Genomic DNA, 24,639 nt, shown 5'->3' with positions numbered 1-24,639 from the left:
CACTGGAGCAGCAAGGCCGGTTGGAACCCCAGCATTTTTCCTCTCTGAGTCTCCATTTCATCATCTATAAACAGAAATCAAAATGATGATACCTACCACATATTCTACTGAGTGTATAAACAACTACAAACCAAGTCATATGCCTGTTATCTGAATGACTGTACATGCCTATGAACGAATAAGAAATGAATGAATAAATACACATATGGTAAAGAGACTCATATTTTCCATTGTCAGAAACAGAAGTTACAAGCAAGCAAAGAGGGAATGCTGGAATGAACCCTACCTTGTGTTTGATTTTGATAGATAGATTAGGTAGATGGATAACAGATAGATGACAGATGATAGGAGAGAGGGAGGTGTATCGTGGTCTAGCTTACATCCACCATTTTCTAGCTTTGCTCCCTGAGAGGCCTGGAAACAAGGACAGTCTGGTAGCAAAGAGCACACCTAGCACCCAGGTCTTGGTTTCTAAAAACCACTCACTCCTCAATAAAAAGAACCAGGGCTCCGTGGAGATGTGGTTTGGTTGTTTCTAGGACTGGGAAAGGGAAAGTGCAAAATGAGCCTGGAGCATCTTGTGCTACTACAAAGTAGGCAGTACCCCCCTCCCCCAAAAGTAAAAGAATAAAAGGTAGAAAGTGTCAAAAGAACACAGGAGCTAACTTGAAAGTGCCCCCAATGACAAAAGATGCAACTATTTGAGCAACGAAATAATAATAGTATTTGACTATAACCCAAGAATAAGTAAATATCCATGAGTCCATACTACTATAAAGAAATGATTCAATAAGGAAATAAATAGGGAAAAGGGACAATGCTTCCTTACAAAAGAATTCCAGTGAATAAATGTAGAAAAAAATGGGGGAAATAGAAAATGACTGTTGGAACACTGCAGTAGAAATGCTGCAGGCGAGACCCACTGAGAAACGCTGAAGTTAGTGTGTGTGAGTTTAAGGAGAAACAGGGATTTGCATATGCTCTAAGTACCTGCCCCCAAATGTGTACTAATTACAAAGGGGAAAAACAGTAACGTCCAGGTGAATACCCCCAGAATAACACAAGTCAATATCCTGCAGCCCTGCTGTGATGCTCTGAGAAGGGTATGTTGCCTCTGTGCCACCTTCCCCAGAACCAACATCCTCAGTGTGACTGAAGGAAAACATCAGACATACACAAACGGAGGGACAGTCTCCACCACACCTGGCTGGCGCTCTGCAAAAGTGTCAAGAACGAGGAAGACACGGAAAGACTGAAAAACTGTCACAAATCGGAGGAGACTAAGGAGACAACTAAATGTAATGTGGGACCCTGGGACAGTAAAAGGACTTATAGTGGAAAGCCGGGGAAATCTGAATAAAGTCTGTAGGTTATTATTTTTTTAATGCATGTCGTTTGATGCATTAAAAATTATTTCAGGAAATGTGCCAGAGACCTCAAAGCAATAGTTTAATGTTATCATTAAAAATGGTACATTTGTGTAACTACATATAGCAATCAAAACCCGAGGGTAGGTCTGAGGAAAACGGAGTGCATGTGGCTTTGTGTTAGGGGCTCCGTGGAGATGACACGAGAGCTCTGGAAGGGAAGGGGCGCTGCCATGAGCTTCCTCAGAGCAGGGCAAGGTGGGTGGTTCCATGTTCTGGGGACTTCATGGCCACGGCCTTATTTTAAGCTATAGCAACCCCAGGAGGGGCAGTGGTTAAATAATTCCAACTTATAAATGAGAAAACTGAGGCAGAGTAAGAGACTTATTCAAGATACAGTAGCTACAATTTGTTGCGACAGGGAAGTCTTTAAATATTATTTCACTGAATTCTTGCAAAACAACATAGGTACAATTATTAGTGCTCCCCCACCCGTGCTAACCCCCCCCACACACACACACACAGCGCAGTGCCCATCAGGGACCTCAAGCTGAAAGAGAAATTACGTCGAGTCAGCCCACAGCCTCTAGTCACCATCCCCTTGATAGGAGACAGAATGGCAGAGACAAAGACGAAGACAGATCAAGAGAGACTGAGGCAGGAGAGAGGCAGAGGGCGTCCCGAGAGGGGTGGCCATCTTTGGGGCAACTTCAACTATTTACCTCTGGGCCTGGGTGCTCAAAAACAGATCATTTCTGAGAAAAGGGCAGAGGCAGATACAAACCCTGCTGTGCCAGTCTGAGACTGATTTATTTGCAGGGAATGTTGCCATGGAAACCAGCCCTTTTCCCTCAACTGTTCCCGAATACTGTTTTTCTTTTTGTAAGAGATGGTGGTGTGTGCTTCTTGGAAAAAATTATTGGGGATTTGTTTCTTCTTCTTTTACGTGACTTCCCAATCAGATTAGAGCACGTCACAGAGGTGGGGGCAGGGATAAATTGATTGATTGCAGTTCTGACAGGCGGTCTTTCAATTTTCCAGAAAAATGTATGTCTTCCTAAATATCTTCCGACCTGATCAGTGCTGGGATTACCCTTGGTGCCATGGCTGCTTCTTCCCAATTGTCTGGTTACTCGTGTCCCTCCTTCTCCCGCCCAGCCTTGACCGTGAGCGCCCGGGGAGTGTAGCCCCTTCCTGTGCCTGTTTAATCTTTGTGCCCAGCAAGGCACACAGCAGGCATCACAGGAGCATTTGTGAGGAGCAGCCCTGGGCTGTCTGACGCCCACGTCGATGGTGCTGTCCGTCTTCTCTCCACCCTCCTGAAGTCCTCCCGCACAGGTCCAAGGCCAGCCCTCCAGGGACCCCTGGCTGACACCCACGACACACCCCACCCTCCTCAGAACTCCTGCCCCACCACGTCCCCTGCACACCTCGCATGAGGTTCCCAGTGTGGGCGAGTAGATTAAAAAGCGCAAATGCTACAAACAGAGCTTGCTCTGTGAACCAAGGAGCTGTGTTCTCCACGCTGTCCTGCTTCTCCCGACCCTCGGTCAGCCAGCGATGCTCTGTGTAACTCCATCCTCCAAAACCAGAGCTTTCCCTGACCAAACCGCCTCTGCTTAAACTCTTCTAGAACTTATCTCCCACTCCTGGGGTATTCATGGCAAAGGTTAGGTGGCCTCCTTCTTTGAGAGGAGATAGTTCTGACTCTGCTAGGAATAGCACATGGGCCCAGGGTCCCACTTAAAACAGTCCTTCTCCTATCCCTGACATTCTCTCTTCCTCTTGGTCACACACCCAGGACCTGTTCATTCCAGAGAAAATATAGGTTTGGGTTTATGTTTTGAGGCAATGGAGCGGCAAATCCATCTGTGACAGAATGTCTGAACATGAGCTCATTAAGTCTTTAGTTGACTTTGTATAATTGAAAAAAATAGTGGTGTTTACACGCTGGCCACAGCGATCAGCCTCCTCTGCGAGTGGAATGCCAGGCAGACCCCTGCCCGGGCCCTGAAGAGAGAGGCAGTGCGTTATGGGCGTGGGACAGCTGGCTCAGGCCCCTGCTCCGCCCAAAGGGCAGGAGCCATGCTCTCTTCCTTCTCCTTCCTGCCCGCCATGCGCGTCCAGTCACAACCCTGAGCAGCAGTGAGCTTGGAGCCTCAGCCACGCCAGCCCTGGTCTCTCCCTTGAAGGGCCTGCCATCTGGGTCTGAGAAGAGCTGTGAACACAAACTGTCAGCTACCAAGCAGGCTGCAGAGATGAGCAGTTAGTGCTGAATGGCACTGTGGTGGAGACGCTGCTACCAAAACCTGTGGGTTGGAGTCCCAGCTCGGCTGCTTCCCAGACACGGGAGTGGTCTCCAGCGGCTGCTCGGCGTGGTGTCCATTCCTTCCTCTTCAAACCTCGGCGATGGTGAGGACACGATGACAGTGACAGTGACGACGGGGGTACCTGCCTCCCGGAAGGCATCTGAACTAAGACACACACAGCACTTAGCACGTGGCACGGGCAAGGGGCATTTACGGGTTGGCTATGAACCGCGGGTATTGAGTCCCAGCTGAGAATAAGCTACGTGGCTTTCGTGATAACTGTCACTTGAGTTTCTGGGAAATGAACTACAACCTCGAGAGCATTGCTCGGGGTTTTACAGAAGCAGTCTGCGGGGCAAAGGAGCCACACACAGCTGGGTTCGAACCCCAGGTCATCTGCTACAGCCCTGGGCCACATCTTCCTCCGTGCATGTGTGTTTCTTCAGCTGTCACATGGGGGTGAATAATCCCTACCCTCCAAGGTGATAAGAGACCTTAAATGAGCTGATCATGAAAAGGGCCCCACTCACTGCCCATCATCTTCCTCCTCCGGCTGGTGGCTAATGGCCGATCGTATTGTGGCAGCGGCACCCTGGCTGCCCTTTTGCATGTCTGTTTCCGCTGGACTCCCCTCTGGACTTCAGGACAGTGCATGTGCAGCACTCGTTGCTGAATGCCCGTGCTCAGCACCGCCCGGGCCTCAGCCGGTGCTCACTGCAGGACGTTAGGCTGCGGGACGAGCACCCAGGGGCGTTTCTGGGTCCTTGCTTCTCACCTCAGCACCATTTCCGGTGCCGCTACCTGAGGATGGACGGAGGCTCCCTCACAGCCCACTGCCAGCCCCAGCTTAACAGGATACTCTGCCCCCAGCCTCCTCCCGACGGGCTCACTGAGCAGAAGATAAAGAAAGTCATAAAAGGACGGTCACGACTCTCAGACACATCTATCTTTATTTGTTTCCTGTCAGAAAAATTCAAAAATTACACCAAAAATACTTCAGCCTCTGCTATCTACTGACAAAATACACCACAAAATTATAAAGCGCTCAGCGGGTTGGCCAGGGACAATTTGTTATTCTGCTTCGGATAACAAATGAATTTACAGGTGACTTGGGGTGATGGGAAGGTTGGGGGGAGGAAAAGTCAGGTGACAGTGTTGGCAGGATAGTTCGAGCTGTGCTAGTCTTATCACCCAGCCATAGTGTCTGACGAGTTCGGAAACACAGCAAGCCACACACACACACACAATGCCCTTTAAATGGCCCGTCAGAGCTTCGTGGGAAACAGGAGCACATCTCAAATAACCAACTCTGCCAGCCAGTCCTGGCCCTGTTGGGCCTGGAGCCGACACCCCCAGAGTAGACCCGGGAGGCCCTGATGTGACCCCAGGGCTGGAGTGCCGGATGCTGCCTCCCTGTCAGCAGCTTCCAGAACCAGACCAGACAGTTTGGGTAGATGTCCCCTGTCAACTCATCGGAGCGGGCAAAAGCCTCCTCCAGAAATGCTCTGGCTTTGTTGCAGCCCCATCTCAGCTTCCCTGCCTGTCACCTGAGGTTCCTGGTAATGACCTTTATTGTTCTGCTCAGTGTTATTAGCACTTGGGGAAAACAAACAACCGAACAAAAATGTAAAACTTGGGTGCCTGTGCTTAGAGCTTGGCCCAAGGTCGCACGCCTGTCCTGTCCATCTCTTCCCTCCCACCCCTGCCCTCTCACACACATGGGCAGTATCCAGGTGTACACCTGGAAACACAAAAAAGACAAAAAAGCCTGCCCACTTCTCAGTGCTGGCTTACACCACTCATATCCGCAGGCCACGTGGGTCAGCTGGGAGGCCGTCCATACAAACGTGAGCCACCCGTGCAAAAACACACTTGGCTTGTCTGCTTCGTGGGCTTGCACTGTCACAATCAGTCCTTCTCTCCACCTCGGCCCTCTGACCTCCCCGTGTTCCTCTCCAACTAAACAGCACCCCCACCCCAGCCCCGCCCCCAGCCCCACATCGTCAGGTATCCTGTACCTTCGGAAGCCCTTGCTGAAGGTAGTTTCTCATCTAAGAAGCCCAGAGGGTCTTCACTGCCCTTCAGTGTCTTCCAGATGCAGCCAGTTTAATCCTTTTTGTTGTTGTTGTTGTTGTTGGTATTCTCTGTTTCTTTCCTTTTCTGTTCTTAACTTTTCCTAACAAATAATAAGCAGCGGCTTTGAAAATATTTTACATGGGAACAGTCAACACGAAACATGCCTTTGTACATGAGCCTGACTCGGGGACGAATCAACAATATCAAAGACAAAAAGAAATACCGATTCAGACAACTCCAGTGCACAACAGTTTAGGTGAGACCCCCGCCCACCCGCCCGCCCGCCCCGCGCCCACACCCAGGAGCACAGCGTTGTCTGTCACTGGAGCTCGGCTTAGCCAACGGGCCCCCCTCTCCCCCCTCCTCTGGCGGTGGGTGTGCCTCTAGTGGCCCTGGCTCTTGGGCGGCTTGGGCTCATGGATGACGGCGGCCGCCGACAGCCAGGGCCCGATGGCCCGGGCCGTGCTCTGCTTGGCCACACTGTAGTGGCTGATGACCGTGTAGAAGCGGCTCCTGGAGCTGGGGTCCTGGGACGAGTAGTAAGCATCCAGGGAGGCCGGGATACAGCGTTTGTGCTGGGGAAGAGAGGCACAAGTCAGGGGTGGCTCACAGACTGCTTCCACCCTGCCCTGGGACACGGCCACCCCATCAGGGGCCACGGCCAGAAGGCAAGTGACAGCCTGGCCTGGGCCTGGCACTCAGGAGGGCTCTCAAGCATCACCACTGTCACCGTCACCAAGGCTGACAGGTCCACGAGACTCGCCGGAGAAATAAACCTGACGCGACAGTCATTCAAGGGCAACCACCAGCGCTTCCTGTCTGTGTGGCCACACTGGACACTGTTGGTGGCCCACAGGCTGCTCCTCACCTGGTTGACCCCCCCCCCCCACTGCTTCCCTGGGCCATGGTCGACAGCCAGAAACGGTTTATCTTATTGCCTTGATTTTATGAATGCCAACTATAATTTTACCTATATATACATATATATGTATGCATATACTTACAAGAAGCGGAGTACAGCATTAGGAATAGAGACAGTGGAAATGAAATGGCTGTGTGCGATGTCAGAGGGGTAGTGGATGGGGGAGGGGGTTCATACAGTGTGAGGGATATAAATGGTAAACGTCTAAGTATTACTTTGTCTTGTGCACCTGAAACTAATTTAAAAAAAAAGAAAAATACATATAACGACAACAACAAAAAAGCCTTGGTCCCTCACAATATTGACATAACTGCATATTGCTCTATCCTACACTATATACATATACAAGGGTCACAAAATAACACCAATATCATAACTGATGGACTAACTAGCTAACTAGTGAACTTGAAATTCTCTGCACAGCTTTCTGTGGCCTTCGAATACGTTCTGCTGAGGGCGTACTGTCAAGGTCCTGTTCTGCAGTGGTTTGAAACATTTAATTCTTTGTAAGTTTATGTCCCCCAGCTTGATATAGGGCTAGGTTCTTTGGTTCATTTGTTTTTAATGTTCAGGAATTACTTTGCCTTATTTAAGGTGTATCAAATGTTTACAAAGGTCAAGGACAAATATATACAACAAGACATGCTGGGGAGCCCAGTTCCTCAGCTGTCCCCTTGACTCTGCTCCCTCCCTTCCCCCCACCCCAGGAACCACTTCTCTTCACTGTTTAATTGTTCCTTCCGGAACTTCTTTCTGAAAATATAATTGACTGTGCTGTACCCCTCACCCCTCGTCCTCACACACAGGCAGTGCCTGTTTCCCTCGGTTTTATCCTGACAGTAGATATTGCACGTCCGTGTCTGGACACCTTCATCCCTTATTTTCACAGTTGCATGGAGTCCAGTGTGTGGATACGTCACTGTTTATTCAACTGTCCTCTACGGTAGTTGTCAGCAACCTTCCAGAACCTCAGAGTCATACTAAGAACAGCATCTTAGGAAGTCACATAGCAGACCGGAAGGTCATGTGTTTTCAATGGGGGTATTCTACATTTGATACCCTCCCTTTGGAAGGTTACTTGATGTCTTAACCAAACACTTTCCATCTCCATTGCCTCAGCTGTAAAGTGGGAGAAAGGAAATGGAGTTTTCAGAATGGGCATGCAGCTCCCTTGAGGCAATGGCTATGAAAATGTCTTACAAAGGGTTATGGCATCTGAAAGGTTCTCAGTAAAGGGTGATTTATACATATTAATGTCACCCGCTTTAGCTCTGAAGCAAATTCTAACATCTGCTGAGAGACCATTCTCTAAAAGGTCCTTTGCTGACTGATTCTACTTAAATTCTCTCCGTAAGGTCCCACAAAAACCTGTGGGGTGCACATTCTCAGCACTCATTCTGCAGGTGAGAAAACTGAGGCTTGGAGGGGAGAGACATGCAGACATTTCAGTTCTTCAAAGGATGGAGCAGTCAGAGGGAGAGTCAGGACTGGGGGAGACCAGCTCAGAAGCATCTGTTCCCTGTCTTCCCCACCATGCAGGGCAGAGCTTTCTGAAGATGGAGCAGCATGTCTCGAAAGAGGGTGACTGTCCCTCACTGCGGACGTGCAGTCCCTCTGGTGAGTGCCACCCTGGAGACTGACTCCTTCATGAAATCTTGAAAAGCCCGGGCCAGGCACATATTACATATTAAACAGTCTGCAGCGAGGCTGCCATACCCAGAATTTGGACGCCAATGAGAAGAAGACATTGATAAACTCTCTAATTGATGGTGACAGTTACCTGGGGCCACTCACCGGCCAGAAGGCCCTTACCTTATAAACAAAGCCCTCTGGGCAGCTGTGGTCGTAGGTGAAGGCTTTGTAAACCACCAGGAACACGATGCAGGCGAGGAAAGCAAGGGCCAGGCTGACGAGGATGGTGACCTGGAGGAAAACAGAACTGAGAGTCACCCGGACTCAGCTTCCTGCCTCGGTCCACACGCGCAGCCTCGAATCCGGAGCCAGCAGGCAGTCTGGTGTGTCAGAGAGAGTGGGGGTACCGGGGGCCCAAAAACTGACCTGTCTCAGCTCTGTCATCACGTGCACTGTGACCTGGAGCAAACCACCTGTATTCTTTTGGCCAGATACTTTCTGAGGCGCCTTTTTGGCCCAAAGTGTGATTTTCCCCTCGTTTACTTTTCCTGTTAACTGTGTGTGTGTGGTGGGGGGGTCAGGAGGGGAGGTGATCAGTAAGCCCATCAGAACGGCACTTCCGGAACTCCTGCCTTCCATCACCACCACCCGATGCCAGCACCGAATTCCAATCTCAGATATCAACTGCTCATTTTCCCTCCATTTGGCCGTCCCACTGGCACCTTAGACACATTCCCAACCCAAACCGCTCTCCTCCCCCGAGCCCTCATCCCCCTGCACTGATCCACATCTCAGGAAATGTCAATCCCGCCTTTGCAGTCACGCAGGCCCAGATCTCGTCCTTGACTCTCTCTTTCTCTGACATCCTACATCTAATCGACCCGCAGCAGCTGTCATCTCTGCCTTCAGATACATTCACGCTCTGACCGATTCTTCCCACCTCAGTCACCCCCACCCTGGCAATCATCACCTCACCTGCACTTTCGCAGCAGCCTTCCAACTGCGGCCTGCCTGACCCCTACGGTGTACTCACACACAGCGGCCAGAGACGTCCTTTCAAAACCTAAGTCAAGGCACGGCACACCTCTGCTCCAAAGCATCGAATGGTCTTCAAATTGCTCAGTGAAAACCCAGCTCCTAACCATGACCTACACACAAGCTTTCAAATAATAATAATAATAATAATAATAATAATAATAATACAGCACCAAACAAACCTGGGGCAACCATGAGGATTTGTCAGAAAGGAGTAAATGGCTGACTCCGTCGGTACCCCGTGGCTTGCTCTGGCCCATCCATCGCCTGTGTACAAAGTGGTAGGGAACTAACTCCCACGACATTGTATATCTATTGTTATATAACCAGTATTGTGGTTTTTTTCATGTTATTTTAGAAAGCTGGTGCCTTTTGAGTCCATTGGCCTAGAAATATGGCAGAATTCCTCTTATGGAGACAAGGTTTCTTTTGATTCAGAAAACAAAACAAAACCCAACTTTGGGGGTCCCCACCCTAGCTCCTCCCCACCCAGGGTGCGGTATTACAGACAGAAAGGTATGGGAGGCTATGTTGGTCCAAACACACAGAGTGGTTTGTTGCCAGCTTTAAATATGGGATGGGGGAATTCTAAAAAGGAAAAGAGGGAGAAGGATGCGGGGAAGGCGTCTGTCCAAATCCCCAGGCAGGCACTGTCTGTGAGCATGAGACCTTAGGACAGTGTGCTGTTGTGATCTAATAAGAAATGTATACATTTGGTCCTTGTTCCCACTTCCCGGCACAGAGCTCCTAAAACCCTGTAGCGTCTTAAGTGGTAAGAGCACCAGGAATATTTCTTGTTATAGTATTTGGTTTTTGACCCCAGTTCCTGAAATAGCTCAGATCCCTACAGGTGAAAAGAGTGTATTTTATTATTCAACCGCAGCTGAGTTTATGTTAATGAGGTGATTTTCAGAAAGTCCTGAAGGAGGGGGGCAGGTTGCCAGGGAACCAACCATGTGTTGAGAGGGTTGGACATCAGCCTCGCGCCCCCGACCTCAGGGAGACTGAGTTCAGTGGCCGATGGTTTAATCAATCACGCCTGTGTAATGAAGCTGCCAGACTCGCTGGCTGAAGAGGTACGAGAGCGTGCACTAGAGGGTGGTATAGCCCCAGCCGGGACAGCAGCTCCTGTGCTCGGGACCCTTCCAGACCTCCCCGTGCATCTCCTCATCTGTCTGTCCTGTAATAGCCTTTGCAAGAAGTGAAGCACTTTCCTGAGCCCTGGTAGCCATTCTAGCAAATCACTGAACCTGAGAAGAGGTTTATAGCCAGTCAGAAGCACAGACTGACAGCCTGGGATTTGACTCACACCGGAAGTAGGGACAGCCTCGTGGGACTGAGCTCTTCTCCTGTGGGTCTGTGCGAACTCCGGGCAGTTAGGGTCAGAGCTGAGTTAAATTGTAGGACTTCCAGTCAACGTCCACCGAGAAGTAGACAATTGCGTAGTGTGGAAACCCCACCCCCCCATGTGTGGGGTCAGAAGTGTTGTGAGAGTATAGAGAAAAAGTGCTTTTTTCCTTTTAGATGGTGACGTGTCAAGTCCAGTTCTAAGCTACTGTTGACACTGTGCATTGTCCACCCCTCCGTTTGTACCGTGAACCCTCAGACGCAGCCTGTTGCAATCTCATCAGCCTCCTGCTCGGGCGTGGGGTGGTCACAGTGTGAGTTGACGTGGTACAGAGATCAGGCTGGAGTCACCCACACGATGTGGAGAGAGATTGAGAGAGAGACAGAGAGGTCAGTGAGGCTGGAACCTGTACCCCCGGAGAGCCCTGAAGATAGGATTTGATTAGCACAGGGAAGGGGGACTCCCAAGACTAGTACGCAATGCTGAGGACCGAGAAAGAGATGTTTGGAGTACAGATGTAAAGAATTTTCAATGCCCAGACTTCCCAATGGTCAAGAGGTGGAAACAGCCCAAATGTCCATCAACTGACGAATCAGATAAGTACATTGTGATCTTGTCAGGTGACAGAATGTGGCTCGGCCACACAAAGGAGTGAAGGACTGGGAGATGTTACAAATGTGGACAGACCTCGAAAACATCATGCTCCGTGGCAGAAGCCAGACACAGAAGGCTGCACTTACACGAAATCCCCCAGGAACAGAATGCAGACCGGTGGTTGCTGGGGGCTGGAGGGTGCGGTGGGGGTGGCACTGCGTATGTGAATAGTTTCCATCTGGGGGCATGGAAATGTTGGGGAACCACATGGAGGTGATGGTTTCACAACACGGTGAATGTGCTAAATGCCACCTAATTGTTCACTCTAAAGTAAATTTGTGTGATGCGAGTTTTACCTCAATTAAAAAAAAGAAATGCTCAGAGCCCAGGTAGGTTCTTTCTGTCAAAGGGACCTTGAACTCCTGCTAGCATCACCTCACCAGAGCTGCCCCCAGGCTGGGACACAGACGTGCCTACTGGGCAAAGGTGCAGGCGCAGACCCCGCACGTGCACCGGAGCGAGGGACAGCAGCCTCCCACCTGCCACCGCCTGCCACCAGCCTGATGCTGGGCTGGGGTAACCCCAGAAAGCCTCCCAACCTAATGGCCATGTGCAAGGGCAACCGCTGACTGAGCAGAGGCCCCGACTCTTGGCAGACTCAGGAGCAGGACAAGACCTCCCAGCACGGCATCCCCAGGCCGGGCTGGACACTCCCCTCTGCCCGGTCAGCAGCTGGCTGGGAGATGGAGCAGGGCCCAGCAGGCCTGGCGATGGGACAGGTTCCCTTACTCCGTCTTTCATTGATAAAAGCGCCACTTGGGAGGGGCAGGGTCTGATCACCACAGTTCTCCCAGAGCTCCACCAGGGAGTACTGCAGATGGTCTTGGAAAAAGACAGGGAAGGATGGATGGAGGGAGGGAGGAGCCCAAAGGGGTCAACGCTGATGCCCAGAGGCCCAGCACTCTTGGGTCCAGGGCGCGCATCTCTTTGTAAGCTTTCTGGGTGGGTACAACATGCAGCCAGCGGTGAGGACCCCCTCTCACTATGTAAGAGTGGTCCTCCAGCTGGCTGCACAGCCTCAGAACCACTCGTGCAGCGTATGCCACGATCCCGGAGCTCAGGTCCTCTATAGCCAAGTGTTACCCGTATTTTACGGCTGTGCAAAGAGAGGTGCGGAGGCCCTTGTCTGAGGCCTGAAGCAGCAGGCCTGACTGGGATTCCGGAATGTCTGATTCCGAGGCCCTCGGTCCTAACCCCTTCTAACCGTCCTTTTGATCCATATCTCCTGGGTCCACAGCTGCATTTGCCGCATTCGTGCAATGAAGCAAGACACGGTGTACTGCACACTTCTTCTTGGAGGATATGGCACCACAGATGTGGAAGTTCCAGGAGTTAGGAAGGGAGAGGAGCGAAACCAAACCGTCCCGCTGTCGGCCAGGCCAGGATGCAGATCCAGGCCCGCCCCGGCGGCAGGAGATGGGGGCTTCACTGCCTTTCACGTCCCGCAACACAGTGGCACCACAATACCCGAAAGCGCCCCCTTCTTTTATGAAGAATGCAAACCCTGAAAACCTCAACGCAATAGAACTACTCACTTCAGGGAAATTAAACTGTGTGGGGAGATAAAAACCGAGCTGCCCCACAGACATTCATCTTGTGTCTGTGACAACAGGAACCCCCAGAGACAGAATCAGGCCACCCAGCGCCTTGCTCCTGGCTCAGCCTCAAAGATCCTGATAAGGGGGTCTGAGTGGAGGATGTGAGAGGATCACAGCCTCCATAAATTCTGCCCCAGTGACACCCTGGTTTCCTGGCCCTCTGCCTGGCACCCACCACTGAATGGAGGAGAGACTTCGGAGCCAGGCTGTCTAGACTGAAAGCCCAGTTTTGCACTTACTTGTATGTGACCCTGGGCTAGTTGCTTGCCCTTGGGAATCCTCCACTTGCTTCTGTCTAGAATGGGGGTGACACGGATGGCTGCCTCACACTGACTGTTGTAAGGCAGAATGTGGAGCCCAGGATAGGCCTCGCATTCATAACGACCTCAGTTAGCATCCATGCAGCACAGACACACGTCCTCAAAACACTGCGCGGAGGTACTATCAATGTGCCCATTTTACAGACGGTCTTTCAGAGGCTGACGGAGAGACTTTATGCATCTGAGGGCGGAGCGAGGATTTGGACTGAGGTCTGCATTCCAGGTGCCTAACCCTATCTTACACCGCTGATGAATCTAAAACTACGTTAGAGGTCATTATTTTATTAAAAATGCATTGCACCCTTGTTAGAAGAACAATATTGGAAATCTAAGAGGAAAAACACCCACTACGATCTTGCCATCACCTCAAGTCCACTTTCACGCGTTTGCTGTTGGTTCCTGCCCACGTGCGTCCCTGCGGAAAGCTCCATCCCTTCCTGCTCCTTCCCATTTTACCCATGTGGCCCGCCCCCTGTGGATCACACAGAGCACTCTCACACACCTGGCCGGACCACCCCAGCTTCTCCATCTGCAAAGTGCCTCTACATCATTACGCTAACTCTGTCACGAGCTACAGCCAAGACGAACAATGCAAACAGCAGTGCTGTGTAAATGCCAAAGTGACAAACTCCTGCTTCCTGCGGCCCCACGGGACCGTTACCATTGTGCACCCTGAGAGCTGAATTTGGTTCAGGTGTTACCTCCGCAGAGAACCACTGGATGTTACACTGTGCTGCCACCAGCTGTGACCTGTCCTCCCCGACCGACAGCCAACCCCCCCCCCACACACACACAGGCTGTGCTCTGTTTCTGGGCTTCCGAGGGCCTGCGGGTCCTACTATTTAAAGGTTTTGCTGGTGATTTGTGTTGATGGCGCAGAAAAGCACCTCTGACATGGGCTGTCTCTTCCCTGGTCTGCCCTGCCTCCCCTCCCAATCCATCGTCCCTGCTGCTCCTGAAGGGATCTTCCAAAATTACTTCTCTGACCATTTCAAGGTGGGCTGACTTCCTGCCCTGACACAGTGGGTCTACGACTTCACTGAGCCTCGGAGCATCTCAGGAGACAGAGCAGATGCAGTCCCGGGCACCACACCCAGAGATTCTGACCCCCTCGTCGGCCACCACAGCCAGAAACAGCATTTCCACACAAGTCCAGGAAATTTGCATGCACATGACCTGGAGCCTGCAGTTAGAGCAAGACAAAGGTCTCAATCCTTTGTCTGGCTTCTGGAGAGAGGAGGGCAAGACACTCACATCCCTTGGCTATCAGGGCTGCACACACATGATCTCCTCAGCCCTACCCAGGACCTACCCACACAGTGGAGACTGCTGATAGTCCTACTTTTCCAATGAGGAACCTGAGGACTGCAGAGGAAAGTGGTGGGATTTTCTAGCCCATCAGTAGTGGAGCACAACCTAGAAGCCAGGTCTGTCTGGGTCCAAAACACGTTTTTCCTTGGTACTACACTGACTTCACCATGTGGCCTCTGCTTATCTGTCCCATGTCACCAATTGCCACTGCCCTAGGAACACACACACACACACACACACACACACACACACACACACACCAGGAAGCCTTCCCAGACTTTTGCCTCACGAGCAAGGCCTCTCTGTGGCTCCCAAGCAATTGTCCTGGTCACGGTCACGTGTCACTCTGTTATCATGACTTCTTCACCCACGGACCCGCCCCACCAGACTTCACTTCCCGAGGGCAGGGATGGGGCCTGCTGACCTCCTGCCCACCTCTGCCACAAAGAGCATGTGCGTGAGCTCTGGCGGATTCACATCCATCGCTTCCCCAAGCCCAGAGCCAGGCCGCAGAGCAGGGCTGTCCATACACGTCCCGGCCTCAGTCACAGGCTCACAGCCGTCTCCCTGAATCCCAGCCCACCCATGTCTACATGTAGCCTGCATCTCCATCTCCATGGAGACGCCAGCCCTGCAGCCCAAATAGCCCATCCCATTAAGCTACTTTCATTCCTCAATCCCCTTTCTTGGCAGAACAGCTGATAAAAAAAAAAAATCAGGTCAGCAAAATTGGTTTGGAAAATTAGAAATCATCTTCTCCCAGTTCTAATGTGTGACACTGCTGGGCATGCCAGTGGGGGTTTCTGAGCCAGAGAAGCTGCTCCACGCTTTCCCGTAATTCATGCAAGGCTGAGAAATAGCGCCTGTCAGCACCACGACAGCACCCGCAGCGCGGCCCTCTGCACAGACAGCCATGCTGGGGGAGGCAGAATATGCGCCCCTCTGCCAATGTCTCCCTTTGTCCAGGAGGAGGGGACCTTGTCCTCCAACAGTCGGCTACCTCCTTACCGCTCCGACCCTACACACACACACACACACACACAGTCACACAGACACATACAGACACACACACAGAAACAGACACTCACACACAGACACACACAGACACACACACACACTCCCCACCTGGGAGGAGTCTTGGAGGCATTTTCACAGAACAGAGAAAAAGGAGCAGGTCTGACGCTGCCAGGTGTGCAAAGATCTGCTGCCAGCGTGGCCCCTGGCGGCCGTCTGGAGCTGGGCTCCCAGGGGTGTCCCCACCATTCCCAGAAGAGTAAGAGCAGCTCGCTGTGCTCACTTGTGCCGGGCAGCTGCCCTCCTTCTCGGAGTCTGGCACTTGGGTACAAAGTCGGGCACCGGGCGGGCGTGCCTACATGACCAGCCCCCAGCAAAAGCCCAGGGCCCTGAGGCTCTCCTGGTTCCCTGGTGGATATTTCACACGTGTTGTCACAACTCATCACAGGGGTAGTTAAACGTGTGCTGTGTGACTGCACTGGGAGAGGACGGGAAGCTTGGGCCTGGCTCCCTCTGGACTTCACCTCACACTCCTCCCTTTGCTGACTGTACCTGCTGTCCTTCTGCTGTAATAAGTCACAGCCCTGAGTACAGCTATCTGCTGAGTCCGAGAGTCCACCTGGGCGCCATCCGACACCGCTCCCCTTGCTGTTCCCCTTCTTGATTCCCCTAAACGGCAGGCATTGCGGATCTTATTTTACAGAGCCTGGCATGCAGTGCCACGCCTTCTTCACTCTCACCCAGGCCCTGGCACCGGCTTCCACCCTTTAACTTCTCCCTTCTGGCCGCCCAGAGCCCAGGACCCATGAACAGCTCTTCATTGTCTTCTTGCCTCTTGGGTCGGAACGAGGGTAGGGATGTCACTGTCCCCGCACAGGAGGAGCATGGGCCATCTCTTTTCTGGTCCATCCCTCTGTGCCCCAGAGGCATCGTGACCCCGATGTTATTGCTGGGGGGGCCTGAGGGAGGCACTGAGAACAAACTCTCCCACTTTCTGCCACACGTTTCGCCCTCCGCTGATGATGAGTGCTCATTGGACTGCTCATTGCTTGGCCTGCAGTAGAAGACCCCTCCCCGGAGTGAGGGTGGGCAAACCAGGACGAGAAGCTGGACACCCACTTAGGCCTCCCATCCCGAGCCTCGTGCCCAGCTTTGCTCCTGGGAGAAGGTGGCTCGTATGGATGCTTGCCAGTGCTTTGTCTGCTAGGTGGGATCTGTCCTTACGTACAGACCTCCGTGGCAGGGGGCCGCAGGAGGATTCTGGCAGCCCACACCTTTCCAAGCCCTGGTCAACCCACAGGCGTGGGTGAGTGGCCTGATTCCACAGCCACTGGGTCCAGTGAAGGTGCTTTTCACCTCTAAGTAACACCTAGAAGCCGAGTTTGGCCACCAAGCGGCAGTGGTCTCGGGTCTGCTACACATGTATGTTTCAGTGTGGACTCGGGTGGAACACTTTCTGTCAGTCTGTTCTGTCCCAATAAAGGGAGTAAAACAGGGTAAGAACCAGAGAGCCTTGTTTGGATTCCAGCCCCCCACCTCTTGGGTCGCTTAGACCGTTTTCTGGGCCTCAGCTTTCTCATCTGGAAATGGGGTCACTGTGTGGCGACACAGAGCACAGCGCCTGGCACACAGCTGGTGCCGAGATGGTCACCTATTCTTCATTCTTACCAAGCACTTGGGAAGAGCAAACACGCCACAGGATTTAAAATCATACTCCCTCTGCATGTCCCACGGCTCCATGTTTGGAATAATTTTATCCATTAAATACTAAGAAATTCATTCTCTTATTTTGGATTCTGCAGACTCATGGGAGCCGTGGGACCCCCATACACCTACGCATGGGAGTTAACCAGAGGGACCAAAACAAGGACCCGGGAGGCTTTTGTTGGTCTGTTTGGCCTACTCAGAAGAAAAGAAATAGTTTCCTTGGGGTCTTGTGAAATCTTGGGACGAGGCTGAAGTGGCCATTACTACTGGCCAGAGCTCCAGAGAGTACAGACAGCTCTCCATTTTAAGTTCCTCCCCCCACTTTCTGCTGACTTTGGACAAGCTCTGTGACACCTCCAAGCTTTGGTTTCTTCATCTATCACCTGGGAATTACAATGACTCCTGGCTCCCAGAAGCACTAAAAGGTGATGCGAGAACACACAGACCACCTGCCTGGCTTTGGTCTGAAGCATGTCTGGTGAGGGAATGTACCAGAACAATTTCTGCCACGGTCTTATCTCTTGGGTAGAAAAGCCGACCCTGAAATGGCAGGGTAGGTCTGGAGAGTGAACACCTATTGTGTTCACTGCCACGCACTGTTTAATTCCTCAGGTGGGGTCATTCCCCGGAGAGGAAGTTAGCTTGGCTTGTGGGCCACGTTCCCACATCCAAGATGACCTCCTGGGAAAGGTTTACAATGGACATTAGGGATTAGCAAGCATGGTGTGGTTATTTTAACACTATTTCTCACTAATCCTTTTTAAAACCAGCCCCATAAGGTATCATTTTCCCCATTTTATAAATGAAGAACCTAAGACCCAAAGACATTGAGTCACTTGCCTGAGGAAACTCAAATAAGGCAGAATGGAGAAGCAGGATTTGAACTCAGGTGTGATCCCAAAGGCTGTGTGCACTTTCTCCTCATTCTACTTCCTCTGGAATGGCCGCCCCTGGAGCGGCTGTTTGGAATACAGAGATGCCCTCCGTCCCCAAACCAGAAAGATTGCATTATCACGCTGTTGGGTCAGCTCCCCGTGGAAGCCCCTAAAAACCCATTAAAGAAACCCATTCTCTGGGGCCTGCTAAGTAAATTGCCTTTTGAAAGGAAATGGAAAAAGAAACATCTGTGGCCTCAGACTTTCTATGAGCAATAATGTAAGCGTGTCTTTCAGAATCCAGAGGGGAAACTCCCCACAGGAAGGAGGAGCAGTAAGAAGTACGTGTGACTCCAGCCCAAGTCTGCGATGCATTAATATGTGTGGAACCCTTGAAAGAGAAAGCACAATTTGAACTGAAACATTTCAAAGCAATAAGTCATTGCCCGGTTTAATTTGCTATTGGCATAAGCATTAGAAAGAAGAGATGAGGGTCGGGGGGGGCCTGGCTTCTGAAGGAGACAAATTGCTGGCCTTCTGAAGTATTTTTCATTTGGAAAGTTCAAACCATCGGTCAACATGAACCAGAGGATATTAAGACCTTTGACAGTGAACCTCTTACAGGATGGAGAAGCCGAGGCCTTACTTCACAAGGTGATGTCTTTATAAGCAGATGTATCAAAGGCGAAAGCAAAGCGGAGACCTGAACGTGCAGTGACATCTGAACAAGCTGTCAGGCGGGAAGGCACCAACCTTTCCGGGTCACCGAGGGTGTGCGTACACAGAGCAGACAGGCAGCAGAAGCCAGGGAAGAGGCCAGGTGTGATAAGTGGGGTGCACTGGGGACTGGAGGGAGCACGCCCGTCTACAGGGGCAACAGCCGCTGAGCCCCAGATGATTGTGGTCAAGAATGGGAATGAGGCCCCAACATGGCTGATGTGCTTTTTCAAGAAGAGACGGAGATCCTAAAATATAAGTGAAACTTTCCGATTTTTAAATGGGAGCAGCAGATACCAAACTATGCTTCTATTTTAAACCTTTCAACAACCCTGTAAAGATGAGCCGTTCAATCCTGTTTTATAGGAAATAAGGTTCCACAAAGCAGGTGGCTCAAGATGAGAGAGCAGCAAAGGCTGAAAGCAGGACCTGTCCCCTGTCTGGTAGAAGGGAGGTGACAAGGTCCAGGGTACATCAGGGCGTGTGACTGGTCTAGGGCTGGGCAGACAGCTCCCAGGTGGCATCATGAGCACCCGTGACCGATTACGGTACAGGGCAGTGTCGGGATTATAGGGGTCAGGGGCAGGTGTGCATGAAACAGCGCCGAAGAGGCCGGGCGGCCTCCCCGGAGGAGGAGGGGTTGACTGAGCTTCTGCTACACGCCAGGCACTGGGCTTCCCAGGCACTGCCTTGCTGAACCCACACACACGTCTGGTGAACATGTGCTTTTCCTGTCTTACTGCAAGGACTTCCCAGGGTCACACAGCCCGGCCAGGTTGAGCCTCTATTTTCTAACGTTTGCTCAGCACACCTGGGCCTTCCTCCTGTCTGAGCTGCTGGGCAAGGAGACGCCTTGGAGCTTCCACTGCAAGCTTGTCAATCACCAGCATTTTGTAAAAAACGGTCCAGACAGGAAGGCCCTCACAAATCTCACCAAGGATTTTGCACAAAGTGAAACCTGGGAAGTTCAGATGTGACACAAGCCTTGCTGTGTCCACAGGGAGTGACTGGAGGCACGAATCTGCCCCAACACGCAGACTTTGAGCAAAGAGGTCATGAAGTTTATTTATTGCTGCCTTGGCTATGATATTAACTTATTACTAAGAAAATAAAAGAATTCCAAGGGTTGGGGGTACAGGGGGTGTGGCAGTTCACTTTTGGCTATTCTGGGATGCAGGGGTTTAAAATGGAAGCAGTGTAATGTGGAAGAAGGAGCCGGGCTCTCGCACCAGACTGGCCTGGGATCCAGTCTGCTTTACCTTTTACTGGCTGTGTGACCTTAAGTAAGTGGCACCACCTCTCTGAGCCCCGGTCGCCTTATCTGCAAAAATGGGATTACTCATAACACCCACCTAGCAAGCTCACTGGAGGACGCAGAGACACTGCATGTAAGCTCCCAGCAACACAGGATCTCGTTACTGTCATTGTCATTGAAACGCATTCTGTAAGCAGTTGCCTAGAGAGCCAACTGTTGACTTCCTGTCACTAAAATAGCAGAATGCCCAGCAGGACCTCTTAATTTCATCAAAATGATCTGTTGAGTCATAGCCTTGATGGACTTTCCCCTGGCTTTCCTGGAGCAGGAATCCCACCCTCACCTTTCATCCACTCTCCTCGGCTCCAAACAATGGGAGTGCCTGTCCCTTATAAACAGTTCTGACTCTACAAAGACAAGCAAATCACCCAGCAGACACAGGGCTGCACACACAGCCAGCCTGTGAGGCCACAGAAACCTGTCCACAGAGCACTAAGGCAAGGGCTTGGAACCTAATGAAATCACCTCCCCTCCACCAAGTTCCCACAGCGCCTGCACTCTGGGCCCCGGTTTGTGTGCTTATTTAACTGGGACCTGCGGCCGTTCCCTCCCAGCAGCCCTAGCAGGACGTGCTGGGCATTGGGACCCAGAGTAAAGAGTCAGCTACTCTTTGCAGGGTTGCAGAAAACCATGGCGTGGGGGTAAGGGGTGTAGAGCAGGGGGTTCAGGTCAGGGCTGCTTCCCTCACACGGAACGTACAGCAGAGAGCATGGAATGTTCTGAGCTCTGGGATCCAGGGAGGGAAACCACAACAGGCCGGATGAGAAAGGCCATTTGGCACTGGCCTGGGCAAGTCCTGAGTTCTGACTGACCTCTTTGTTCCTTGGGGCCCCGCCTGGAGGAAGCCTCTTAGCCCGAGCGTCGGCCGGGGCTTGGCTGTGGAAGGTGCTCTCTAAATCTGTGCTAAGTCAATCAATGCCACCCAACTGGTTTCATTCATCTTCTTTTTATTACACCCTCTCTCTCCTCCCAGAAGTGATTTAAGGCATCTTGCAGGCTCCACGATTTAGTAATCACTGACACTCACGGCGTGCTCACACTGTGCCGAGTGCTGCCCTGAGCACGTGACACGGGGTCCCCACTGTGTCCCCACAGCAATCCTCTGCGGTAGGGATTTTTATTGTACCTCCATTCTACAGATGAGGAAAATAGCAGCGAAGTAAGTGGACGGATCAAGGATGGGCATGAACTGGAGACAGGACTTACAGCAGTGCCCACGTTATAAGCCTGAGCAAGACAGGAAACATGCACGGGATCCATTAAAACGTGCACAGAGTCTAGGAGATACAAACAGACTGCTCAGAAGATGCATGAACGGCTCCTATCTGATGTGTGGGGCCTTGGGGGAGTCGCTTCTGTCTCACCCTCGGAGTTTTCTTCTGTACAAAGGGAGTGGGGACAGCACTGTCCCCATGACCAGGCAGTCATGCAGGTCAGAGGAAAGGCTGACTGCAGCAAGCACAGGGCTGGGACCCCAGGAAGTGTTCCATCGATATTCACCCTCCTCTGTTATTTCTGGCCTTTGCCCCTCCACTTACGGAACGAGGCTTCTTGGCGTGTGGGTGTTTAACTGTAAAATCATTGGCAAGGCTGCCCAGTCAGCTCACTGTTACTTAAAAAGAAGAAAGAGGCCATGCAACGTGGCTCGGGGCTTGTCAAGCACCTGCTCTGAATTTCACAAGCGAGCGGGAGCCTGAATGGTTTGGTGACTCCGCTTGGGCCCCGCGTGAAATCCACATTCACATGAAAAGTGCCTCCAACGCCCCATTATATCGTGGTACCTCGGGAGGCTTCAGAAAGTCACGCTTTTCCTTCATCTCCTGCAGCTGAGAAATGCAATTGATTTTCCTGGCCTCATTTTTTGTGTTTTAAAGAACCATTTCCCCAGGGCTCCTCTGAGAACTGAAATGGAGAAAATCTCATTCATATTTTACCATGTAACCCAAAGACTTAATTGTGTACCTGACACAGACAACAGAGGCACATCTAGTCCGTAGCTGGCCCAGGGCCAGGCACATGGGACCCAGGTGACATATGTGACATCTCTGCCCTCAGCACAGACCTTCAGAAGGCAAGGTGAGAAGCACTGTGATCAAGACAGCGCCAGGCAAGGGGGCTCCTAAGCCAGGAAGGGGAGGGGAGAGGGTGACCCAGGCAGAGACAGTAGCCTCTGCGAAGGTATGGAGGTGTGGGTGGTACATGATGGTGAAAGAGGAAGCTTGTAAGGTAAAAGGGGCAAGCTGAAGAAGGGGCATGGGTGTCAGACTGAACAATTTATTGGGAGTCCTAGGGAGCTAACAGATGTTTGACGTTTGGCGTTCACTGAAGTGGCTGCATTTGAGTTTCAAAAATTACTTTGGCAGTTTGGATGGAAATTCTATTGAAGGGGGTGAAACTATGAGGTAATCAGGGGCTCGAAAAATAATTGGACCTGAACAAATATTCCATGATCGTCTTCTTCCTAGCCCAGTACTGAGCTAGGTATCTGGGGAGATACCAAACCGAGGAGAGAAACAGGTTTACTGGGTGCCAACTGTGTTCCGGTGCTTTCTTCATATGTGTTATCTCATCTAAGCATCACAAAACAAAATTAGTATCCCCTATTTAGATGAAAACCCTAAAGCTCAGCGAGGTAAAGAGAAATGAGTCCCAGAGGGAGCTAGTGAGTAGGCGGGTCCACCTCCTGCAGACCCACGGGGACCTGCTCTGCACACCAGGGTCGGAAACAGCAGCAGGCTCCAGCATAAAAAGGAAAGACGATGTGTTGCATCAGTATGGACTGTCTGCAGTGAGATGTTTTGCTCTAGATCCAAGAAGGACCGACAGAAGCCTAAAGGGTAACTGTAAATACAGAGCCCCAAGCTCTAGTAATATTCCATGATAAATGACACTGCTGAAAATCAAATTCACTAGGTTTCAGCTACATGGCAGCATTCTGGGAACATCGGATTGTGGGCCATGCCTGGTACTTCCAGGAATCACCCCCACTACCTACCCCAAGGCCTGGGACACGGTGACTACTCTGCAAATACTTATTGACTGAATGGGGCCACCTTGAGAAAGATATCTGAAGGGAGTTAGAATTAAGAGAAAGACAATGGCTTCGCTTCAAAACGTCATCTTTCAAAGCTTTAGAGGGGTAGCGGGATACAAATGAAATTTATTTGTTTATGAATTCTTCACATATTTACTGAAAACTACCCACGTTCTTCCAAATATCACTAAGCCAGATGATTTTACGAATTCTGTTTTATTTATTTATTTAAAAAACAAAACAAGAAAACCTAGAGAAACAGATTATTTCTCTTTCAAATTTTCTAGAGCATGGAAAAAGGAAAAGGCAAGTACATTCTCTTTACAAAGGCAGGAAAATACTAATACCATACCTGACAAAGACAGCACAAAAAAGAAAACTCAACACAACCTCACAATATTAATAACGCAAAAATTTTAAATGATATATTAGCAAACAGAATTCTATACACCATGACCAAATGAGGACATGTAAGAATGGCTTAATATTTAAAAATCTATTGGCATAATGTACCATAGTACTAGGTTAAAGAAGCCAAACAGTCTGATCATGTCCACAAATGCAGAAAGGGCACTGGGGCGGAGGCAAGAGCCATCAAAATGTAAATGGTAAAACTCTAGAAACAGATCTGAGAATTCTGACCAATGCAATCAGACAAGAAAATGATATTAAGAGTCTGAAAGTTGAAAGAAAAAAATAACATAAGAACACTAAACACCAGAAAGGGAAGCAATATTAGCATTATGGACAGATGATACAATTTTATATGTAGAAAATCCAAAGAATTGAATTATTAAACACATTTTTCGAAACAATAAGAAAAGTTAGTACCTGCCTGGTGGCAAATGTACAAGATTCAAAGCATTTCTATTAAATATAAATATAACCAGTTAAAAAATACAATGGAAGAAAAGGTCCCCTTTACAATGTCAACAACAAATAGATAAAATACTTTGAAATAAGTTTAACAAGAACTGTAAAAGTGATTTTAAAACTCAGTTGAGAACCTTGAAAGAAGACTTCAATAGATGCAGTTAAATCTTGTCTCTAGATAGACTCAATATTTTAAGGGATGTAACTTCTCCTCAAATTAATCTATAAATTCACAGAACCCAAATTAAAAACTAGCATGAGTTTTTTGGAACCTAAACAATACATTAATATTTTTCTGAAGAAACAAACATGCAAGAATGGGTAAAGAGTTTCTGAAAAGTAAAAGGAATGAGGGAAGGACAGTTTACACAAGTTTTAAGATGTATTATAAAACTATGTAATCGAGACAATTTGGTATTGCCTCAATTTTCAGTACCAAATAATTGTAAGATCAATGGAAGAAAAGGGAACACAGAAGTAAACTCGAATACATATGGGAATACGGTATCTAAAGAAGGTGAACTGTCAAGTC

The 24,639-nt window shown here is 50.3% G+C and overlaps 1 protein-coding gene across 1 annotated transcript in view; it reads right to left on the bottom strand.

Annotated features, from left to right (window-relative positions):
• Positions 1-4,607: 4,607 nt before the first annotated feature.
• The window catches only part of NSG2 (neuronal vesicle trafficking associated 2), a 45,491-nt gene continuing 25,459 nt past the window's right edge, over positions 4,608-24,639 (bottom strand). Inside the window, exons 4-5 of the mRNA XM_081035960.1 lie at positions 8,487-8,597; positions 4,608-6,327 (exon numbers count right to left, since the gene is read on the bottom strand). Coding sequence (XP_080892086.1) covers positions 6,136-6,327; positions 8,487-8,597 — 303 coding nt within the window. The 3' untranslated portion in view covers positions 4,608-6,135. The remainder of the gene's footprint in view (positions 6,328-8,486; positions 8,598-24,639) is intronic.

This window comes from Rhinolophus hipposideros (assembly GCF_964194185.1).
Source record: "Rhinolophus hipposideros genome assembly, chromosome: 23".
Lineage (NCBI taxonomy): Eukaryota > Metazoa > Chordata > Mammalia > Chiroptera > Rhinolophidae > Rhinolophus > Rhinolophus hipposideros.
This window is presented reverse-complemented; position numbering and strand designations above follow the sequence as displayed.